At 42.0% G+C, this 24,515-nt stretch overlaps 1 protein-coding gene across 6 annotated transcripts in view; it reads left to right on the top strand.

Moving 5' to 3' along the window:
- LOC111866292 (beta-glucuronidase) overlaps positions 1-20,315 on the top strand; it is a 35,915-nt gene extending 15,600 nt beyond the window's left edge. For 2 of the 6 annotated variants that reach the window (XM_033752184.1, XM_023855103.2), the window contains 12 exons: positions 25-252; positions 1,353-1,535; positions 1,694-1,860; positions 4,054-4,196; positions 4,505-4,701; positions 7,732-7,878; positions 9,640-9,812; positions 10,966-11,115; positions 12,792-12,876; positions 14,983-15,159; positions 18,447-18,585; positions 19,885-20,315. In XM_033752184.1, the coding sequence (XP_033608075.1) occupies positions 49-252; positions 1,353-1,535; positions 1,694-1,860; positions 4,054-4,196; positions 4,505-4,701; positions 7,732-7,878; positions 9,640-9,812; positions 10,966-11,115; positions 12,792-12,876; positions 14,983-15,159; positions 18,447-18,585; positions 19,885-20,096 (1,977 nt within the window). In that variant the 5' untranslated portion in view covers positions 25-48 and the 3' untranslated portion in view covers positions 20,097-20,315. Of the gene's footprint in view, positions 1-11; positions 253-1,352; positions 1,536-1,693; positions 1,861-4,053; positions 4,197-4,504; positions 4,702-7,731; positions 7,879-9,639; positions 9,813-10,965; positions 11,116-12,791; positions 12,877-14,982; positions 15,160-18,446; positions 18,586-19,884 lie in introns of all 6 variants that reach the window. The other 4 variants (XM_033752185.1, XM_023855104.2, XM_023855107.2 and 1 more) reach the window with 4 other exon arrangements.
- The last annotated feature ends 4,200 nt before the right edge of the window (positions 20,316-24,515 follow it).

The following is a 24,515-nucleotide window of genomic DNA, read 5'->3' as shown; positions in this document are numbered from 1 at the left end:
CTGTGTCTTAGCTTCTCTCTGTAGTGATTCCTGCTGTACGTAATCAGCATGGGGTGCGTGCAGTGGCTGTCAGCGCCCCTCGTCACGATGCTGATGACTTCTCTTGTGGCAGCAGACGGTATACTCTATCCTACAGAATCAGAATCTCGAATTATTCATTCCCTGGACGGCATCTGGGCGTTCCGCCTTGCCAACGAGTCTGAGTCAAGTGTTGGACACCGGGAAGGCTGGTACAAACAGGAGCTAAGGAAGGTGAGTTCTCTGTTGTTTCTCTTTTCCCCTTCTCTTCTTTATTTCTATGTGCACATGAAATAGCACGTAGGTCCCCGTATACGCACGTGTGGAGCTTCTCCCCTTGCATCTTCGTAGTCTTTTTTCCTACCTGTTTCTTCCTGTTCGTCTTTATTTTATTTCATTTATATTGTCTTTCTATTTGTTGATCTTTACTTCTTCCCTTAATTGTATCTCTTCTTCTTCCTTTATTTGTTTCTTACTACGATGAAAGTTCGGGGAAATAAGGTACGACGAATCAAGCAGACTTAGACATTATGTAATATTTGTAAAAAGAGAGTTGTAATTACGCTTTTGAAATATGCGTTAAGAAAGCGTAGTCGGAAACCCTCAACGGGTAAGATAATTGTGGATTTCATAGTTGGGGGGGGGGGGGTAATATTTGAATAGATCTTACAGAAGTAGGGTGTCAGTATACGGATTGGTTGTAATTGCTTCAGAACAGGGTCCAATAGCAGGATCTTGTGAACACGGTAACTTGCAGAAGGTGCGGAATTTCTTGACAAGTTTCTAATGGTGGAGCCAGTTTCGTGAAGTTTGTTCAATTAGTCAGAATAAGGCTGTGCTTTGTATTGCTTTTGAGTTAATATATGTCTGGACCGCCTCTGTGGTTTAGTAGTCAGAGTTCCTGGCTACAGATCTAGAGTTCTGGGTTCGATTCCTGCCGCTACCAGATTTTCTGAGAAGTAGTGTGTCTGGAACGGGGTCCACTCAGCCTCGTGAGGATAACTGAGGAGCTATTTCAAGGAAATAGCGGCTCCGGTCTAGAAAACCGAAATTAACGGCCGCGGGGATTCGTTGCACTGACCACGCGATACCCTCTATTCGCTAAATTTGGCACTCACCTCGCCGACAAGCTGCGGTCACTCTGTCGGTATAGTTCGCTTGCGGACTAAAACCACGGAGTTTGTTTTGTTTGTTTATGTCTGGCCAACCGAGGATATTTTTCTTGCTGCCGAGCACAGTGCTGGCTCCAATACAGGGACACAAGTATGTGGTCAGAGTCACCAATTATTATGCTGAGGGCGCAGGTACTTGAACTTAGCTGTTGCTGGTTTCAGACGGGACGGACGATCGCTATGCCCGTCCCTGCGAGCTACAACGACATCACTCAAGACAAGGTGGTCAGGGACCACGTGGGGGTCGCGTGGTATGACAGAACCTTCTACATACCACGGAAATGGAACTCATCCGACACGAAGATTTGGCTGCGCTTTGCCGGCGTCCACTACGCTGCTGATGTGGTACGTCTGTTGTGTCCACTTGCGATGATCTTGTACGATTTAGGACCAACTGGAATGTCATCACACACATTTTATTTATGTCTTTCTCTTTAAAGTTCATTTCATCTGTCAGAGATTCATTTATAATTCCGAATTCAAAGGTTTGTTTGTCTCTGCAGTTTGTGAATGGCGAACTGGTGGCGAGTCACGCCGGAGGGCATGTCCCTTTTCAGGCTGATGTCACGTCTGTTCTTCAGTACGGACAGAAGAACCTCATCTCCGTGGCGGTCAACAACACCTTAACGGACATCACCGTGCCCCAGGGAGAAGTGCAACAACTTCAGACGTAAGTTTGCAACCATTAATCCGTGGTTAAGCACCCCATACATATCGGTCGATTCTCCAGATGGAATTTTCATTCTTGTCTGGAATATGGTTGATAGTCCAACTGAAGTGACGCTGTAGATACCCGGTTCGAATCTCTGTGGAATAAGCGAATGTCCTGACCAAAGCTGCTCGTGGTTTTACGGATTTCCTTATCCAGTAGAATACCAGGACAGTATATCGATTAAAAGTGTCCACATGTAATTTGTGGCGGGAAAAGTGCCGCTGCGGCATATTTATATCAGAATACATGGAGCTCTACCTCCAGCTTACCTTTTCCCTCAGTCATGCCATTAGAGCGTGTCAGCCAGACACCATCACAGCTTCGGTCTGTACTTGGGATGCCATTTGTTTCAACATTTTGCTGGATTCCATACATTTCACTGCACAGGAAAAATTATGTAATATTATTTTATTTCTTTAAATGCTGAGTTCAAAAGCCAATGGCCAACAACAACAACAACTATTATTATTATTATTATTATTATTATTATTATTATTATTGTTGTGGGGCACGCGGTAGCGCAGTTGGTTGAGGCGCTATGCTACAGTCTCGAAGGTCGCGTGTTCGAATGCCGATGAGGTGGATTTTTTAATTTACTTAATTATTCCAGCCGCACTATGGCCCTGAGGTTTATTCAGCCTCTAACAGAAATAAGTACCAGGAATCTTTCCGGGGGCAAAGGGTGGCCGGTGCGTAAGGCTGACAACCTTACCGCCATCTGGGAGCCTCGGCGCCTGACAACCCAATGGGCCTTCATGGCCTGTTACAGGGATAGCTTCATCTTACCTCATTATTATTATTATTATTATTAATATAAAACCACGACTGCGGTACTCTGCCAAATGTCTTCTGGAACTCGACGAAGACAGCGCTTAGATTAGTAACGTTTGTTCGACATTTGACGCGATATGCTGGTTTCAATTCTCAGCTGTTCTTTACTCCTTGAGACGTCTGGAGGTGATCAGAAATTTCAGGATACTCTAAATGTTCGTACAACATTTTCTAGACTCAGCTGCCTGCTAAGACGATACTCAGATTATCCGAAAGCCTATATACTATGAAACATTGTCTCATCAACTGGCTCAGACATTTCATTAGTAACAGTACCTATGTTCACGTTAGTTATAAAAGAAAAATGGCGACATTTTGAATATACTCGTTGACTGAATTTGTTTCTATGGAAGTATTTTGATAGTTCTATATTTGATCCCATGGGATTTCCGGCTGCTTGCAGATGTGACTCATTTTCTGCAGGACCGACGCCAGTCCAAATGCCGCCCCAGGAGATAGGAATTTGCCCCTCTTCTCCGTTACAAACATATCAACTTTCTCAATACTTCGTCGCAATAAGACAAAATTTCCAAACACTTTGATGAAAATATCAGGAATTTTAAACCAATTTCATTTATATTATTCGATAGTGCGTTTAGGTTACTGCTACAAATGAAATAGTCGCGTTATGAACAGAAGATGAGCAAAAATTAATTTCAATTTAACCTAGAGAGAGAAACAGAAACAAATATTTGTTAAATGTATCGCCCTATGTATCTGTGCCGAAACACCGGCCCAAACTTTCTCATATCTTTTGCTGAGAAGCATTTTTTTGTTTATAGATGGAAGCCCCTAAAGCTTGTTATTCTTCCTGTATTCACTCTACATGATTGCCGTGATGGCCATGTGTTTCCTCAACAGGCCAATCTTATACATATGTTTATTATTTTTATTTTATTATTATTAGCAGTATCATCATCAGCAGGGCCGTGCCGCAGCTCAAGCGGTTAGTCGCTGACTTCCCACCGCGGCGTCCCGGGTTCTATCCCGGGTCTGGTCAAGTGGGATTTGTGGTGGACAAAGTGGCGCTGGGGCGGGTTTTCTGCGAGTACTTCGGCTTCCCCTGCCCATCTTCATTCCACCAATTGCTCCACAATCACCCTCACCTATCATCTGGGGCTGGTACAATAGGCCAATCAATGGCCGCAGTGCCGAGTGGACCCAGTTGGACTCCACCCCCCACTAAGGGACTTTACAATTTCGAATCATCATCATCATCAGCAGTAGTAGTGGTAGCAGTATCATCACCGTTTAGATGATTGTTGTTCGTCATTTTTATTGATGATAATATTACATATTTCTCATGATTTGCCGTTGCAGCGATGCCGGTGCCAGGTTTGTCCAGTATTACAAATTCGACTTTTTCAACTACGCCGGTATCCACAGACCTGTAGTGCTGTACACGACTCCCAGCATCTATATCGATGACATATCAGTGAATACAGATGTAAATGATGACACAGGTAAGTCGCCTGTACCAGTGCAATGTAGCCTCTGTCGTCTGGCAAAACGTTTCGTTCACAAAATCAAATTATGTCACTACACAATTTTATTTAGGTGCTATTTATTATCTTAACAATAGTATTTGTATCTAGAGCAAATCGGGTTTGGACCATGTGGTTACCATTTAGCTACATGAGCAGAATATTGCCACTGTGCCAATTTGTTCAGTTTGGGAGAGAGATACCGACCCAGACATTTGTTCTCCATTACTCCCGGCAGATGGAAGCTCCAGTTAATAAGTATGCGCACTTACTACTCCTGTTTGCAGGGGTAATTGAGTATGTTGTCCGTGTTGGCGGAGATACCAAGACACGTGCAACTGTTTCCGTGAGTCTTCTAGATCGGGATGGTAACTATGTCATCCGAAACGTCGTGGGAGATCAGGGGAACCTGCAAGTTCCTCAGGCTAGACTGTGGTGGCCCTATCTAATGAATCCCGAACCTGCATACCTGTATACACTAGAGGTAACAGAAACAAACTTCCATTCTGTACGCGCTGATTAATTTTATAATCCGACTTTTGTATGCTGTTGCAACATATTGTCACGTATTAGGGGTTGGTGTGACTAATAATAATGCGTTCTGCATGTGATGACTCGATTTATTGGCACTTCTTTACAATTACAGCTGATTATTACAGTTTATACATTGAACTCCTTCCGAAAGGCGTCTGTCTGACGAATCTCTCACCAATCTCGGACTGATCTCTACTCCTCGAATTCACGAATGCACTGCCTTTTATGACTGCCACGCGGCGGGGATATGAGTCACCATGTCGAACAATTCCTCTGTTGTGACGGGAATGACTTTGTTTAGTGACCTGGCAAAGACTCGTTCGCTGCTATTCGTTGTAACGAAAACTAGTCTTTGTGAATATTCATTGCCGCGTAAACATGATTACCGAGCCATTGTCCAGCAATGGACGTCTGCTCCGGCTCCACCATTTGGGCTTTCAGCCGTCATGTCACAATATTATCATATTTTCTCACGCCATATACAAGAACCTCTTTCCCATACTTTATGTTTGTAATGACTATCGTTGCCGTCAGCTATAAGACAGTTTATCGGCCAGTCCGGACTCAGGCGGAATGCTCCCACGTGATCTACGTAGCTCCACATCTATGCCACCAATTGGTGCGTGCGTTGACACTTACTTACTTACTTACTCATGGAGCTGAGCCCTTCTGGAGGAGCCGCCAATTCTACAGCTACTCAAGAGTTTCCCAGCATTTTATAGAACCCGAAGGTTCATCACCGTGTTCACAAGAGCCCTCCACTGGTCCCTATCCTGAGCCAGATCTATCCAATCCATAGCATCCCATCCTATCTCTCTTAGATCCATTCTAATATTGTCCACCCACCTACGCCTTGGTCTTCCCTGTGGTCTCTTTCCTTCTGGCTTTCCCACCAATATCCTATACGCATTCCTCGTCTCCCCCATTCGTGCTACATGACCTGCCCAGCGCATTCTCCTTGACTTGATCATTCTAATTATACATGAAGAAGAGTACAAGTTATGAAGCTCCTCATTATGCAGTTTTCTCCAACTTCCTGTGACTTCTTCTTCCAAGGAATCAGTCCAGTCGTAACATAATGATTTTTTACGGCGAGGAGTTGTTAGCCCCACGCCCAACCCCCAAGCTGGAGGGCCACCCCTTGTCGGCTCTTCGCGACTGCTTATTCAATATATTCACAGCTTCCCTCCAAAACTGGAGGGCGTCTCCTCCATCCGCAACCTGAGGATCCGCCATGCCGAGGTGACGAGGGACCCACCTAACATGGGCGTGCGTTGACACTGGTTGCAGTATCCTACTTACGTAAGGCATACTCTATTCATGTAATTTCCTTTTCTTATTCTGCATCAGGACATCATTCCAGTTGGTATAGCGACGCCATGCGTGCTGGAAGGCCGGGGTTCGATTCTCCGTAGAGGCAAGAATTCTCTCTTCTTAACAGAGCCGAGAGCAAATGTGGGTCCTACTCATCCTCTTATCCAATGTGTACTGGGAACTGTTTCCCCGGGGGTTAAAGTAGCCGGGGCGTGAAGCTGACCACTCACTCCATCTAGTTCCGAGGTCGAAGAATGTTGGAGCTGTACCTCCACTCCCCTTCATGGCATAGTGCTTAAGTATTTAAGCACAGTGACAAATTTACTTTTTACAGGAATTAATTAATTTTCAAGCATTGGAACCTTGAAGATATACAGCATAACCATTGACGAACATTAAAAATGCCATCCTCAAAGACAAGAGTCGTTTCTGTAGGCCTTCTCGCACCTAATTCTGTGTAAGGTACGATCTCCTTCCACCGCGTATCGCTGTGGTCTACGTAAAATTGTGCCTGAAATAGTAGCTATGTCCAGTGAAACTGGATCTGACAAGAACATGGACTTATGGTGACAGGAGACACTTTACTGGTACGGATATTAAACACGGATATGAGGACGGGAGCATGCAGCACGCATGGAGAGAGGAGAAATGAATACATAATTCTGTTTGTAAATCCTAAATCGTAAATGGGATCAACTGGAGTTCCTAGACATACGTGGCATGAAAGTATTACAAGAAGTTCTGGGAAAAACTTATTGCCTACGTTCCTTTGATGCGACACGGACCGCATAGCAAACGACGCCTCCAACAATATTTCGCTGCCGTCCGAACATGTTTTAAACCGTTGCCTAACAATAATAGGGGGATACACAGTGAAGTCCAGTTCAGAAAATAGCTGCTGGGCCTCGCCAGTACAGTGATTATTGGTTCCGAGTACCACGGGACTCACGACCATATTTTACTGTCTGGCGGATGTGGGAGTCTTCAGACCATTGCTACGGTGGTACTTACATAAAAAGTAGCAATATACAGACAGACTCACAGACTGTACTTTGATATGAAACGGACCGCATAGAAAACGACGCTTCCAACATTTCTTCTATTATTTCATGTGTTCATTGGCGCGGAAACGTGTCTACTGAGCCGTTACATAACAACTACAAGGGAGATACACATACAAACACTGACTGATGGGAGGGATTTATGAAGCAAGCCGTTCAGATGGGCTCAGGTGTCATGATAGTCATACCAAGTTTCATGAAGAGACACAGATAGCAAGTTGACCTCATAAGCCTACTTATATTTTTTCAAAATAAGGAAAGTAGACTAAAAGTGGATCTTGGAGACGTATGGTGTGAGGTTATGAACCGGATTGAACTGTCTCGTGATTGTGTTTAATGTCTAACTTGAGTGAACTCGGTAATAAACATTCAGAAGTGGAATTTGTTGACTGGCTGAGTGACTACTGGCTTTTCATGAGAATTCTGCATCATATATCTTCATGCTCCTTGTGATGCTGCAAATTCCCTGCTGTCCACATACGTGTGAAGACATATTTTTGCAGTTTTAGTCCTTACTTTACCTGCTGTCGATATATCGAAACATTTCTGCAGCGTCAGATCCTCGTATGTTAATGGCTGTCGGAAATCCTCAAATCTTCTTCCAGGTTCGAACATCCACAGAGAGTGCAGTGCCCGAAGACGTGTACCGCCTGCCGGTGGGAATAAGGAAGCTGGGGTGGACCAACACCAGTGTCACTATGAACGGCAAAGCGATCTACATAAGAGGTTTCGGCCGACACGAGGATTCTGCGGTGAGGCAATGTCAGGATAACAGTTTAATTCATATGTGTTCTAGAAGCTAGATTTGTAGCATACATCTATACATCCCTCTGTATCCTAGTTCCACGAATGTGTGTGCCTTATCACAATTTTTATTGTATGTTTTCTTGTTATCTCCCTCCGAATTAGCCTTATCTCAGGTAATTAAATAGCTGTAGTGGATCTGACAGGGGTTGTCCAGTGATTGATGTTAGCTCTTTCTAAGGGACCCAACAGAGTAGGTGTTCCCCCTCACCTGAGGACGGAAATAGATCCAGTTTCCGAAACGTTGTGATCTCTAGTTTCTAGAATACCGGACGACGGACAAAGTCCGAAAACCCAGTAATTCTGAGTATTACAAATCAGAACCCTTTAGAAATTAGTATTACTCATTTAATTTTTTTATCTTCGTTGAGGAACAGTGCTCGCCAGAAAACAAGCATTAAATCGAACAGTTCTAACTTCTGTGGCATAATGTCTCTAGTCCTTTGAAAGTCAACCGGCATTTCGGAGGATTATGCCAACTCCAACTTCAGCTTCGAAGAATAAGCCAAGCAAGAAACCTCCAAAACGTCGGTTAGATTTCAACGGACTCCATGGCTTTATGTCCTAGAAGATAGAACTCTTCATAACCACCGCTGCGATAACCTAACATCCTAAAGTAAAGTAAAAAAGTAAAGCTAACTCTGTACCAGGCCTTGAAGGCCCATCGGGTTGTGAGACGTTGAGGGTCCCACATTATCTAGACAATCAGCTCAAAGATGGCGGTAAGGTTGTCAGCCTTACGCGCCGGCCGCGCTTTACTCCTCAGGAAAATTATTTAATTAATTCCTGGTACTCATTTCTGTTAGAGGCTGAGTAAACCCCAGGGCCTAGTGCGGCTGGTAGGATTAGGTCAATTAAAAAAAAAAGCCAATGACCTCATCGGGACTTGAACCCGCGACCTTCCGGCTTATAGCATAGCCCCTCAACACACTACGCTACCGCGTGCTCCAACCTAACATCCTATCATATGAAATTATTTGGTCTGTAAAAAACATAAAGACAAATATTTTATTAAACTAATTCTTGTTAAAATTTGAGGTCTTCACAGCTGTGACTTTGAAGAAGTGACTAGCAGACTGCTAGCCACTTCTCGCGCTGGTTTCTCTCTACCCTGAACACGCGATACGTACCTCCGAAACGTCAGTTCACACTAGATCTACACGGCGCTACATCCCAGAAGACTTCATTCTTCAAACTAATTATTGTTATTTAGTAAAACTAAGCTATTTCAAGGAACAAAATCCTTCCTGAAAAGCTCTTAATCGCTCAACCGGTGAAGAAGTTTCCCGAATTTTTTGGAACCCGAAAATTTATTACCATATTCACAAGGTCACACACCGAACCCTATCCTCAGCCAGGTGACCTTTATATTAATAGGAATCAGACTAATATTTGGACTTAAAAGAGAGGGAGGGGACTGCATTCGTCTCTTAATTACATTATGGGGTTACATCAAAATGGATGAGACACTGATGAGACATGTAGCAGGAATTGGGAGGTAATTGCAAATAGCTACAAAATTTCTTCCCGCAAATCTTAGAGGATGAAATCGTTTGGGAGACCTACGAGTAGATGGAAGGATAATATTAAAATGGATCCTATGCAAATAGAATATGAGTGTTCGGCCTCAATTCATGTAGATCAGGACAGAGACTCTACAGAGTTAACTGGTTTCTTAAAACAAGCTAATATTAATTTCATAATTACAGATCAGAGGCAAGGGCCACGATTATCCGCTGATTACCCGTGACTACAATTTGATAAAGTGGATCGGAGCTAATGCCTACAGAACTTCGCATTATCCTTACTCAGAGGAGATCATGGACTTCGCAGACAGAGAGGGAATCATGATAATAAACGAGTGTCCTGGTGTGGACATTGGGTAACCTTAATTTTTACAATTCTTTTTTATATTTGGACCATTTAACGGCAGTTTCAACTCCAGTTTGTACGACGGTGAATGAAAGATTAAGATCATGATGATCGGTGAGCAGAGAAGGACTTGGAAGGAGGCTTTGGCCTATTTCAATCCATTATCTTGTCATTTGAATGGAAAAACTGAGGAAAAGAGGCGCAAAATATTATGCGTGGAATTCATACGTAAAGTAAAAAAGTAAAGTAAAGCTATCCCTGTACCAGGCCGTGAAGGCGCATAGGGTTGTGAGACGCTGAGGGTCCCACATTATCTAGACAGTTGGCTCAAAGATGGCGGTGAGGTTGTCAGCCTTATGCGCCGGCCGCGCTTTACTCCCCAGGAAAATTATTTAATTAAATCCTGGTACTCATTTCTGTTAGAGGCTGAGTGAACCCCAGGGCCTAGTGCGGCTGGAAGTGTTAGGTCAACTGAAAAATATCCAATGACCTTATCGGGACTTGAATCCCGCGAACTTCCGGCTTGTAGCATAGCCTCTCAACCAACAACGCTACTTAGTCCTTTGGGACTCGCGACCATATTTTACTGTTTCAGATTTGAGTCTTCCCTTTTCGTCGCCTCCTACGACTCGCCTCCACACGGGTTTGACTCCAAACGACCTTCGTTGTCTTTTATAAATTTCCGACACGCACCACGCAACACAGAAAACACAGCCCCGCTATTGTAGAGGCCTGTTATCATGCAGTTGCCTAGCAAACAGTCTCGGCAAGGACCACATAGAAAACACTTTTCATTCTTGTCGCGTGTTTCTATACGCATTACCCAGCAACGGGCTGTTTACCAGGGCGTGAAGCTGCCCGCTCACCTGCAACTAGTGCCGATGTCAAGATGTGGATCTATTTTACCAAGTAATACATAATCGTATTTGAAAAAAAAAAAAAAGTGTCTAGAATTGAAAGAGATCTGTATTTTATATCAGGCATGCCAGACTTACGTAGATCAGAATTAAAATCATGTGACAAATTTACATTAGATCCTCCTATACAAAATTTAATCAAAATATATTCAAGGATATCGGATATTAAACATACAAATTGATGACGAAATAACATTGCCTCATATGTACACAATGTATTATGTTTCCTTAATTTCTTTTTAACAGAAGTTATGGCTTCAAAGACGAACTGCTGGAAGCCCATAAGACAGCGTTAACAAGACTGCATCGCAGAGACAAGAACCGTCCGAGTGTTGTCATGTGGTCTGTCGCCAACGAGGCCTTGACGGCGTCACCAGAGGCTTATGGCTACTTCCGGTAAATATTATCTAAATGGCTAACTCAGTAATTAACTAAAGTGGCTTGCGGTCTGTCTCCCGAAATACATCGCTAAACCTCTTCTAGTAAAACCAGTAAATATTAATGCTGAGATATTTAAAGTTCATGACATTAAGTTCCTTTCTGCGCTAACACTTTTATTGACACTGTTACTGAAGGGCACATCACAGTGGTGAGCCGATCACACTGGCCGCGGAGTCTAAGGCATGAACAAAAAGAAAAGCATATGAGTGACACACCGGGGATGTCATTCACGGCCCAGTATTTATTGAACATATACATTTATTACATACTCTGAAGGTTGGATATAAAGGTAAAGTTGTCCCTGTGCTTAACTAATTAAACATTACGTCATGAACGCGTATGGGGGAGGGATGTATAGACCCATATTTTCTTAACCTCTTCACTCGCTGCAGGTTAGTGGTCAGATTCACGCCCCTGCCGCTTTACCCCCCTGGGTAAGAGCCCCTGGTATCCATTGGATAGGAGGTTCGGTGGACCCCAGAACCGGTCTGGACGACGTTGAATAGAGAAGATACTTGACCCTTCCCGTACTCGAACTCCGACCCCTCAGCCGTCCAGCCCGTAGCCAGTCGCTATACCGACTGCGCTACCCCGGCTCCTGCCGATTGTGTATAAGAAATGTGTAAAAAAAAAAGGTTAATGTTCAAAGAATTTGTCCCGACGAAGGAACTACGCAGTTGCCAACAAATTTTAGAATCATATATACTCGTAGTATTATTTTTAGACGCACTGGAGAGATTACGTAAGGGGCATTATAATTTGTGCTCTTCAGCTAATAATGTTAATTAGTTAACTAATTTGTGTGAAATATATTGTGTTTTAAACCTTACTGTGACTGCGTATGGTTGGGTCAAATTCATTTACGACCATCACCCTCGGTTTAATTTATGTACTTTATGATGAGCACTAACTTCCGAGACAAAAGGCTGTGCAGCCTGTTAACAGTCAACCAGAATTTCGGACGAACATATCGCCTCCACTTTCAGGATCGAAGAAGAGGCCAAACAAGAAACCAGCATGGAACAGGTAGCAAGCAGAACCTGGCCGATATGTTGCTCCGAAACGTAGGTTAAATTTAAAAGGACTGCATGGCGTTATACCCCAGCAAATAAGCCGATTCATAATCACCGCTGTGAGAACCTCAAATTCTACACACGTATTTATGGTTTACTTCCGGTCTAGAAAACCGAGATTAACGGCCATGGGAATCCGTTGCGCTGACCACGCGACACCATCTATCCGCAGAAGTTGGCACTAACTTCGCCGACAAGCGGCGGTAGCTCGGTCGGTATAGTTCATTTGTGGACTAAAGGCCACGGAGGAGTTATGGTTTACTGAAGGAGCGTCGAATTTTAGGATGGTTTGAAGCCTAATTTGAGGTAGTATCACGGAGTTCTCCTGGACGGACTGAGAAAATCTTGAAAAACCCCAATTAGGACAGTTGGCCTCCGGGAAGGAATTTGAATCCTGGTTCTCCAGACTACAAAGGTAGAGTGCGACCCGTTAGACAACACGCTCGAGCGGGAGAATTTCCAGGTAATCCCCAGTAACACAGGTTTTTGTCTTATATTTTTCTCTATGTGTTTTAATATGTAGATATTCAGGAACTGAAGTGATTTATTTTCTTTCAGTGACATTGCTGATCACATGAAAGCTCTGGACATTTCTCGGCCCATTACAATGGCCCTCAACAAACCGTGCAACTTGGACCTAGCGGTTGGTACTACTTGTTCCATGCTAAGTTCTTTCTGAAATCTTATTGTTGAAAAGTCTCCATGGTAATCTATATGCATATTTCTATTTTAAAAGGCACAACTAGCTTTAGCAGTCAAGTGCAGAGGAGTCCTTGCAAATTGAAGATAAATTCAGGTCAGAAAGGCAATATTTTCTCATTGAAATCTGTTGTGATTACAATTGAAACACTGAAACAGTTAAGAGCGGGGAGGAATTCTCTTATATCGAGTAAGCTGTGTGAAGTTTTATCATGTTTCTCAAAACGACTCAAGTTACGTGAGATACACACATCACTAAGCCCATGAATCACAAGTCTTGAGACGCAACGTTCGCTCAGGCAGTCAAGCGAATTCCCCTCCTTTTGCTGAATCAGAAGGTTCGTTACTGTGTTTACAGGAGCCCGCTAGGTAGTCTCAAACAGTCGGTCCAAATCCGCGGCCCTGTACAAGACTTCTTTAACGGCGAGGGGCTGTTAGCCCTCCATCCAACCCCAAAACTGGAAGAGCTCCCCTCAGCAGACGTCCGCGGTTGCATACTCAATATTGGCCTAATCGATTTTACCCTTCATGTCTAGGCGTCAGGTGCTCCATCCGCAACCTGAACAAGGGCTTACATTCGACCACTTATTTATCGAAATATTTTCCGTGATGACTGATATATATCCAGATAAATGCCTGAACATGTAGGATATATAACCCATATAATGGGGCAGTCTACACAGAAATATAAAAAAAAATTACTACTGTATTAACATTTGTTTATTGTCTGTTGACGCTTAATGTTTCGACCTTCATGTTGGGCCAACATCAAGAGTATAAAAATATTAAAATTAGTTCTTGAATTGCATCTTAGTTTAATATGGACCCATACTGTGTTCTTGTGAGTTTTATATACACAATTTGAATTTACAATTAAAACTTGATGTTTAGACCGTAAAAGTTAAAATTAAAATTGAACAGAAATTGAGATATTTGCCCCTGCTATATCCTATGTACGACACAGAACAGTATGAACATTATAGAGATAAATACCTGAACGTCGATCTTAATGATTTCAGCATTTAGCATTTTTAACGTGTTGACATACTAAAATATAAGATATGATTAGGAAGAATTCGCAGTATGTACGTTCATTTCCCAACAAAACATTACACACGCTTAGCTATGTTAGGTTGGCGATTAATATAAATATAGAAATACTGTATTTGTACAAAGTAATCGTTCAGGGTTATGGACATATGAAGTCTGTTAATTGGGTAGTGTTTCTCGAATGTTGCACATTGGCTTGTAATCTAGATGCTAGAATTAAAAATAATTAAGAACACAAAGTCACCATGGACGCGACAAAGTCAACTTATCATAGAAATTAAACATATTCGGAGAATATGTCCTCAGAATTTTAGAATATCGCACCTTTCTTTGTAAGATTTATGAAGTGAAATTAAAATTGCACTTACTGCCATTTAATTTAGACGTAACATTTTGAACGGATATGTAAAAAAAAAAGTAAAGCTATCCCTGTACCAGGCTGTAAAGCCCATAGGGTTGTGAGACGTTGAGGGTCCCACATTCTCTAGACAATCGGCTCAAAGATGGCAGTAAGGTTGTTAGCCTTACGCGCCGGCCGCGCTTTACTCCCCAGGAAAATTATTTAATTAATTCCTGGCACTCACTTCTGTTAGAGGCTGAGTGGACCCCAGGGCCATAGTGCGGCTGGAAGGATTAGGTCAATTGAAAAAAATCCAATGACCTCATCGGGACTTGAACCCGCGACCTTCCGGCTTGTAGCATAGCCTCTCAACCAACTACGCTACGCGTGCCCCCTTGAACGGATATGAAATGATGAAGAAAGAAAGAAAATTAACGCGCATAGCATCCGCAAAGCAACTTAGCTTTTAAAGGTGGCCTAATCGGTTCGCACTTTGAGAATGCCTGAAAACTGATGGGGACAGAAACTGAAGGGAGTCCCCTGTATTTGGGAGACTGAGGAAGAGATAAAGGGAGCAAAGCTGATCGAATTTCAAAGGGCAAAAATGAATCTAGTGCTTGTGGCTGATTGTTATCATCAGCTGATACTTGATTATTCCAGGGCGAGTTCATGGATGTGATCGGTTTCAACCGATACAACGCTTGGTATGTCAACAGTGGGAGAACCGACACAATAATACAGAACGTCAAAGAAGAGGCTCTGAACTGGCATAAGAAATACAATAAGCCGGTGTTAATGACAGAGTATGGAGGAGATACGATGGCTGGGCTGCATTTGGTAAGTATATGCACGGTCTCTTGAAGTACAGGTACAGTGTGGAGTCATCATATGTGATTGACTGCTATGTGCACCGCTTTAACGTCAAATAACATGGCATCTCGACCTCATAGTTTATTCGCGGGATTAGTTTCTTTCTTACAAAAAAAAACAAAGGTTTTCCCTAAATACCATTAATCCATTATTCATTGTTACTGAGTGCGGGGTGTTCTCTGTGTCAGCTTCACATCATGGCGTCCTGGTTTCTATTCCAGATCAGGTCATGTTGTATTTGTGATGGATAAATTGACATGGGAACATGTACTCTCCGAGTACGTCTGTTCCTCCTACCAATTCCAGTTCCACCAACTGCTCCAAATTCATTAACATGTCTATCATATATCGTCTCGTTATTGACAGGGCAGTTAAATAACCAACAATAAAATTGTTATCAGAAAAGATAAAGAGTTCTTCAACCAGGATATGATTTTCTTTTTAATAATATAGCTGACATAATTTTTAAAGAAGAAATAACACTCAAATAATCATTTTTAATTCATGTTTGGTCACTATATTTGCTTCCTTAGTAAAAATGTGAAATTATTATATAGTTCTCAGTCTTTGGCAATGGGAACACATTTCATAACTTGTTGTCATACATTCTCGTAAAATACTATACACATCAGCCTCCACGCACATGTTTTGAGTAAAGAAAAGGTGGACCAAACCTGTAACGAAAAACATGGCTTCTCAAGAAATAAACATACCATATTACCGATCTTCATAAAGAATTCTGAAATTCATTCACAGGGAAATGTTTGAGTGTGCATAAATTTAATGTAAGCATGATATCTCTGAAATGTTTCTGTGCTAAAGAAAATAATGATGATTTATAGTATTCGTCACAATATCTAAGCATACGAATCAGAATAAATTAAAATATACATACAAAAATAGGGACATGTTTTCCAATATAGCATTTACAATTAAAGATCAGAAGAAATTAAAATATACAGTACAAAAGTTATGACGAGGGTTTGTACTTCATCGGAACAATAAACCAAGACTTCTGCATTGCTTCAGCAGTACAGATGCCAAATATTTTTAGAACTGTACACACGAAATTAATTTCATGTTTGGGTCTTCTCTTTTCGGTTCGCAGTGTAAAACAAGAAATTTATTGAATATAGGCAATAAAACCAGTGTGGATGTAGGGTTGAATACTTCCACCGTAGCCCTGTGAGTCGTAGGAGGCGATGAAAAGGGAACCCAGTGCCTAGGGTATAACTGGGCCACTATGTCCCTGGGGGATATATAAATACGAGGACATAGCCGTCAAGGTTGTGGTAGTCGCAAATCTGATACAGTAAAATGTGATAATGAGTTCCGCGGTACTCGAACTTGAGAATGACTGCACTGACGAGGACCAGCAACAGTTGTAAACGTAAGACCCATCCTCTCGTTAGGGAGGATGTTACATAAGGGCTATAACCGCAAGTGTTCAGTTGGAAAATAAAACTACTGTGTCATGAGTCTCAAGGGGCTTGACGCCAAGACGAACTGATTGGCGTTAAACCGCCAGTCGCAAAGCAACTCTGACTCTCACTAAAGGAAAGAATGATATATACACATTATCACATGACTAACTATAGACGGAATTTGGATTAGTAATCGGATTTATTGGACTCTTACACTCGAAAAACTACAACAGTTTCACTGAGTTACACACTCAAAAGATCGCCGTAACTACAGCACACATAAATTCTTCTCAGTCTTCACTAGCCGTTGCTTGGTAGCTGCTTCCAACGCCAGACGTTCCCCTTCCCCTGAGTTCCCGAATTGTCCCCGGCCTTAGCTACTAGCTTTTTCCTTCTCACAATTGCAACTCTCAACTGACTCAACAATGTGCGTTCCTCTGCTCCAGGGCCCACGTCCTCGCACCTTGGCGGCCAAACTCACCACACCCCTTACTCTTATAACTTCCGTCTCAAGACCATCTCGTTAATGGCAGCTAGCTGGTCTTCGTCACATAGCCAGGCACCGACCGCACAGAAAATGTCTCTTCCACTATTGCTTGTTCTCTCGTTACCGGGAAAAAACCGTGTCCACAGAACTGTTTCCTAACAACGGCTGTTGTTCTGTCGCCTATTTGCACATTTGTTATTTGGCAATGGGTCTACATGTCACAATATACGATGGGGTACACAAAAGAAACCGAACTAATTTTTTTGTGGGCAGAGCTTTTGTAGTACGGCGTTTTACCGCTATGTGCGCATAGAGCTAACATTCCTGAGTCGATAAGCCGACTACCGTTGCTTCAGAAGGTAAGGACTAGTTTCGGCAGAGTTTATAGTGACAACTGTTTTGTGTGATCGTCGTTTTTGCAATGGCCGATTTTCGTGAACAGCGTGCGGCGGTGAAATGCTGCTTTTTGCTTGGGAAAAGTGGAACAGAAACTCTTGAAGTGTTAAAAACGGCGTACAAGGACGATGCTATGGGGAAAACTCAAGTGTTTGAGTGGTTTTCCCGTTTCAAAAATGGTGAAATGTCAATTGATGACAAACCTCGTTCTGGTCGTCCTTCCACGGCCCGAACACATGAAAATGTTGAAAAAAATTCGTGAAATCATCAAGGAAGATCGGCGACGGACCATTGAAGAAATTGTGGAGCTGTCGGGAGTGACTTGGAGCTCAGCGGCCAGATTTGTTGCAGTCGGGTGACTGGTTTTTCCATCATGACAATGCCCCTGCTCACACAGCCCTATCTGTACGACAATTCTTGACCAAAAATGGTATGACCCCTGTTCCTCGCCCTCCATACTCACCCGACCTTGCCCCGTACGACTTTTTTTGTTTCCTCGAATGAAAAGAGACATGAAAGGAAAAAACGACGGAGGCGGTGTCAAGCATCTCAAAAGATGAATTTAGACAATGTTTTGAAAAATAGAATAAAAGACTAGACAAGTGTATTAGTGTAAGTGGAGAGTACTTTGAAGGGGACTGAAGGTTTGTGCTTAAAATTTGAATAAATAAGTTTAAAAAAAAAGTTCGGTTTCTTTTGGGTACCCCCTCGTATATTAAATACATTATTTAGGTTTAAACACCACGAGTGGAGGAAGTCGTTGCCGTAAAATGGCAGTCAACTAAACGCGCAACCACGCCATCTTGCCAAAACTCTTAGGCAAATAAAGTCAGTAACAACATTTTGTTGTGATACATATATTATTGTGTTTGAAACGATGCTTTAGGTGTTAAAGTATATTTAAAAAGGAATTTAAGAAACTATGTGCTATTATTTATATATTTCAGTCGCCAGAATATATATGGTCAGAAGAATACCAAGTGAAATTATTGTCCAAACATTTCGAGGCATTTGATCAACTTCGCAACGAAAGTTTCTTTATTGGAGAAATGATTTGGAATTTCGCAGACTTCAACACAGCCCAGAGTAAGTACGGCATAATGCTTCTTAGCTCTATTATGAAACATTTTAATTTGGTGGAATTTACATAAAACTTCTAGTTTTTTTAAAAATAATTATTACTTTGATGGCAACACTGAATATTTCATGATCACATCGACACATTGTAGCCTTTCACTCATAAAGTATTTCAATAAGGTACAAATAACAATAAATTCAGGATCATACATTTGAGAGTGATAATACTTTTCTTACTTCAGGTATATGGGTTGCCGCCATATTATTATCTTTAACGGGATGGAATTAAATATATGTAGGTAATATTCATAATGGATTTTATGTCGACTGAAGAATTCTTTCAAACATGAATAACTTTCTGTTAAGCCCAGTAATCAATCTGGTGCCAACATAACATCGAACTTGTGGATGGGGAAGGCATATAATCTCATTTTAGCTAGAAAGAAATGCCTGTTAAAGTCGTTATATCATAAATCTATGCATCTGTTTGAAAGCATAAGCATTTTCTAATCATCACTTCTTTTCCTGATATATTTTACAGGAATAATAAAGTAATATAATCCGGAACTAATACAGGACACTGATTCTAAAGCAAAAAGTTTTCATGTAGGTTAATCTGATATCTTATATGTAAGATATTCAGCTTTGAGTAAAAATGCAAACTACTTCTGGCATTTACTTTAGAAGAAGCTAAAGATGTCGGTCTTCTCAGGCAGCACTAAACAAATTAAGGAAGAAAGCAACATTAACCAAAATTTGCGTCATGTTACTGACTTTCCCAGTTGAATAATTAAGTTGGTGTTGTAAATCGCACATAATTTGTATCTCTCGCCCTATTATATAACATATAACTTACGGAATTTTCTGAATGTTTGTTTCTTAATAAAAAAAAAGTAAAGCTATCCCTGTAACAGGCCATGAAGGCCCATAGGGTTGTGAGACGTCGAGGCTCCCACACTTTGTAGATAATCGACTCACAGATGGCGGTAAGGCTACCAGCCCTATGCACGGACCGGCCGCCCTTTAACCCCAGGGTCATAGTGCGGCTGGAAGGATTAGGTAAATTGAAGAATCCAATGACATCAGGAGAAGAACCCGCGTTCTTCCTGCTTGTAGCATTGTGCCTCAACCAACTAAGCTACCGCGTGCTCCCTTGTTTCTTAATAATGGTCCTCAAAATCCAAAACGGAATTATGTGAGCAATTTTACATATTCCTTATGTGTTCGGTCATATGGTAGTCGATGAAAGCATATGTCAAATTACACACTCGTGTATACATATATTTAAATATCTTATTTATACCACAGCTTATGTTCGAGTTGGAGGGAACAAGAAGGGAGTCTTCACGCGGGACAGACAGCCAAAGGCATCGGCACAACTTGTGAGGAAGCGCTATTGGGCACTAGCTGAAGAACTTGACAGTGTGACGCCTCCGGATGATCTCTCCGAGTACGTTCACGAAAGTCACGCGAAGTACCTGGAGACTGGACTTCCAGATGTTTGGGTTACTTCTGTATAACACTCGTCGAGGATCTTGGTCTCTGTTGAACCGAGATGGAACTAGAGAAAAGTAAATTTTAAGAGATTTGAATTAGGGTATAATAAATAACAATAACAATTTTTCTCGAAATCTAGATACTGAGAATTTTAAACGATTGTAATAAATGTAGATTCGTAATTACCGTTTTTTCCTACAAGACAACCAGGGCTAATTGTTCCAAATAAAATTGTACTTGAAGTTTCGTACTTCTCAGTTATATTCAACCTCTTCATGAAACGTTCCAAATTAACGATGACTTGAAATAACCTCAAATTGCCATTTCAAATTACATACGAGAATATTTTACCTTGTATGGGAAAATAAAAAAAAAGAATATGTTTCTTTGCACAATATGTCAGACAGGCACAATTCTGCATGAGAGTGCAGCATACCACAACAGAACAAAAATACACACTTGCAAAGGTTTACCTTCCATGTGTCAAAATGACTACTGGCTACTTAAAATGTTTTACCACTTCTTTGTCTAAAAATGGGAGAGGTAACGGAATGCAAGAGCCTGAGGCAGATATGCTGGCTAACGCCTGAAGAGCAGCACGTCGACGAGTGCATGTAGCACATCGACCCGGAGATGAACTGAAATTTGTACCCTATAAACTAGAAACAGTAGTTCTCTAGATTACAAGCTACAAATTTCAGTTGTAGAAATAAATGGCCGAATGTTACAACTAAATAAGCTAACATCTTTTTTTCGGTAATAAGTTGGTTGATGAGCCGGGATAGCGCAGTCGGTATAGCGACTGGCTACTGGCTGGACGTGAGGAGCCGGGATAGCGCAGTCGGTATAGCGACTGGCTACTGGCTGGACGTGAGGAGCCGGGATAGCGCAGTCGGTATAGCGACTGGCTACTGGCTGGACGTGAGGAGCCGGGATAGCGCAGTCGGTATAGCGACTGGCTACTGGCTGGACGTGAGGAGCCGGGATAGCGCAGTCGGTATAGCGACTGGCTACTGGCTGGACGTGAGGAGCCGGGATAGCGCAGTCGGTATAGCGACTGGCTACTGGCTGGACGTGATGAGCCGGGATAGCGTAGTCCGTATAGCGACTGGCTACGGACTGGACGACAGAGGGGTTGGAGTCCGAGTTCCGGTAGGGTCAGGAATCTTCTCTTCTCAACGTCGTCCAGGCCCGCTCTGGGGCCCACCCACCTTCCTATCCAATGGGTACCGGGGGCTCTTTCGCCGGGGGTAAAGCGGCCGGAGCGTATAGCTGAATATTCACCTCCTGCTAGTGTCGAGGTGGATCTATACGTACACTCCCCCCCATACGCCTTGATGGCGCAGTGCTTAATTAAGGACAGGAATAACTTTATCTTTAAGTTGGTTGATGTAGAGACAATTCCATGACCTGTGATCACAAGATTTCACAATGTTAAATTTTTCGTCCTAGAATTACGTGAGACAGCAACCAGACCTGAACAAATCTTTGACCTCTGAAACAATTTGTCTTGCAGTTTAAGGAATTCAGAAACCTTGCTCATCATTATATAATTTTGCTTATTTAAATATATAATACGTTGCTAATATGGTAGAACTTAGCAGTAATATGCATCCGAACTGAAATCGAGAGGCGTCTTTTTCAAATCTCAGGCGACGCATTGCCTTATGCTGTTGTATTTCGCGGTTTTCCGCACTTTCTCGAGGCAATGTTTTGGGAAACATGTTGATATATCAAGACCAATTTATTTTCCTAGATCCCAGACTCCTGGTTACATTTATCTTTCATGGACGTTCACGCCTTTAATCACAGTCTCAAATAACCTCTGTAAATGATGCAGGAATGAAATAACCCACAGTGAGACAGACTGATGTAGTGTTGCAGTCTATACGTATATTCAAGACATACTTCTTTTGCACTTTAGTCTGCCTGTCGGCTGTTCTTGTGGAAACTTTTGTGATGTTACTCAGTCTCTACGGAGGAAAGATGTGCTAATACTTCACAAATACTTTAAACAAATTATCTTCTCATCCCGCATGATCATCTTGTAATCTCATTTGATTCTACATAACCTCAACAGTAGATGCAGAATAGTTAAATACTGTAAGAACAGATCCTTCTTACACTTAACAATCACACTTATTCTGATATTTCATTCTGAATAACCATTGTAGTTGATGACTTGCAAGATGATTTCTTTGTCGATTTTCAGTCTCGTTCTTCATATTTTTATTCTTCGTTGTTTTCCTTTTTCTTTCTTTGTTCGTTTACGGATTTATAAGAAAAGACAATACAGACATCTCCTGGTCGGCTCAGACGTCGAGATCGGCGTAGTGTTACATTTGTACAACAGAGAACAGCACGATACACGATCCACATTCCAGTAACTTCATACATATTACATATCTGGTATCTCTGCCTCTGGCTGAGATAGCTGATGACATCACTACTGAAACTCAGGTAGTTCAGACCGTTGAGACAGCGGCCTTCATTACCAGTCTTTTTTCTTTTGCGAATAAACCACTCTGATGAAACTCTTAACCTTGGTTTATGGTCGGTGAACTTGAACAAATAAAACAAGATTCTTCCATATAGCAAGTTGGGTAATGACCTGAGAATCATATTGCCATAAGCCTTCGTGTGATAATGAATCTGAAAAGAAAACGTGAAGTACTGCAACCGTTCGCAGAAGAACCCATTATGTTGCTCACGCTCTGTATATGTAACAAAACTGTAACATGAACTGGTTAATGAAAAATGTCTCCGAGCCAATAGATTAAACTGAGATTACAGATCTCAATGGACAAACGGGTTACTGATCTTGGTTACGTTTCCATATATTTATGTAACATGGACCTCATCATTAACCCTTAAATGTAATTCCTTTTATTCTAATTGCACTTTCTATTAGTTAAACTAACTCCATGGTTCAGGGTCTGTTGAACACGTGGCAATCGCTTAGGTAAAACTGTATGCAAAGTTCTCGGTGTACTTGCATTACGCGATGAAGACGTATGGGAGAGTGAAGATATGGCTCCACGAATTCTTAACCTCGCCACTGGATGGGTGCGAATAGACAACTTCGGACTCCTGCCGCTTTACCCGTAGGGAAAATCTTCAATAATGGGGCAGAGTGAACACCAGACCCAGTCTGGACGTTGTGAAAAAGAGAAAAATCTCGCTCAGGTAGCTGAGACATTATCCGCTTTCATAGAACATGAAAGAGCTTTACCATATTCATAAAATATTATGACTGGGCCCATTTCTGAGCCACTTTAATTCAATTCACAACTTCGTATCATTATTAAAATCTTATTCACTGTTGTAAGATTTGAGGTGTTCACGGCGGTGACTATGAAGAATGCCGTTTTCTTGGACGTGGCGCCGTGTAGATATTTTGTTTCGGGAGAACGTATCGCCTCCATCTTCAGGGTATAAGAAATCCGCCAGCGATGAACCAGCGTGAACAGGTGTCTACAAATTACAGTCTACAGACTACACTCTGCAGACAACTGCTCACACTGGTTCATCGCTCGCGGATATTTTATACCTTGAAGATGCAGTTAACGTCGGTTAACAAAATATCTACACGGCGCCACATCCCAGAAGACGGCATTCTTCATATTCAATGCTAGTTTCCCATGTACGGCGATATCTCCCAAGTGGCTTCTTGTTTTGATTTTTCTAATAGCATTATTATATATATTTCTGATTTTCACCCTGTGTGCTATGTTTTCACCCATCTCCTCCTTATTTCAGCCATACTAATAAGTGGCGAAAAATGCAAACTACTGTTAATCTCCTTTGTATGCAATATTTTTTAAATCACTTGTTACTTCTCGTTTAGGGCAAAATACTGTTCTTAACACTACCTTTATAGCATGTGAGCCGGGATGGCTCAGTCGATATAGCGACTACGTGCTGGACGACCAAGAGGTCGAAGTTCGAGTCCCGGTAGGGTGAAGAATTTTCTATTTTCCACGTCGTCCAGGCCTGCTCTGGGGTCCACCCAGCCTCCTATCCAATGGGTATGGGGGGCTCTTTCCCAGAGGTTAAAGATGCCGGGGTGCGAAGCTGACCAGTCTCTTCCGACAAGAGCTGAGGTCAAAAAAATATGGATCTATACACCCACTCCCACATACGCCTTCGTGGTGTAGTGATGAATTAGTTAAGCACAGGAACAACTTTACATTTTTTACCGTTTACCTTTGTATCATAAATATTGACATTTGAGTATTACGCTCAGAACTGAGATTCATTCACAAGTCTTATTCAGTAATTCGAATTGTCGAAAATTTTTGGTAACCACCATCATGCGTATGAAAGCAACTGAGAGTATGTTAGACTTTCCGAATTTTCTAGAAAGAAACTGTTGTTCTCTCGACAACAATTTCACTGCATATGTTTGAGCCCTTAATAAACTCTTACAGGACTCTGAGAGG

This window comes from Cryptotermes secundus, unplaced genomic scaffold, assembly GCF_002891405.2.
Source record: "Cryptotermes secundus unplaced genomic scaffold, Csec_1.0 scaffold1025, whole genome shotgun sequence".
NCBI lineage: Eukaryota > Metazoa > Arthropoda > Insecta > Blattodea > Kalotermitidae > Cryptotermes > Cryptotermes secundus.
Note: the sequence above shows the minus strand (reverse complement) of the source record. Positions and strands in the feature narration are given on the sequence as shown.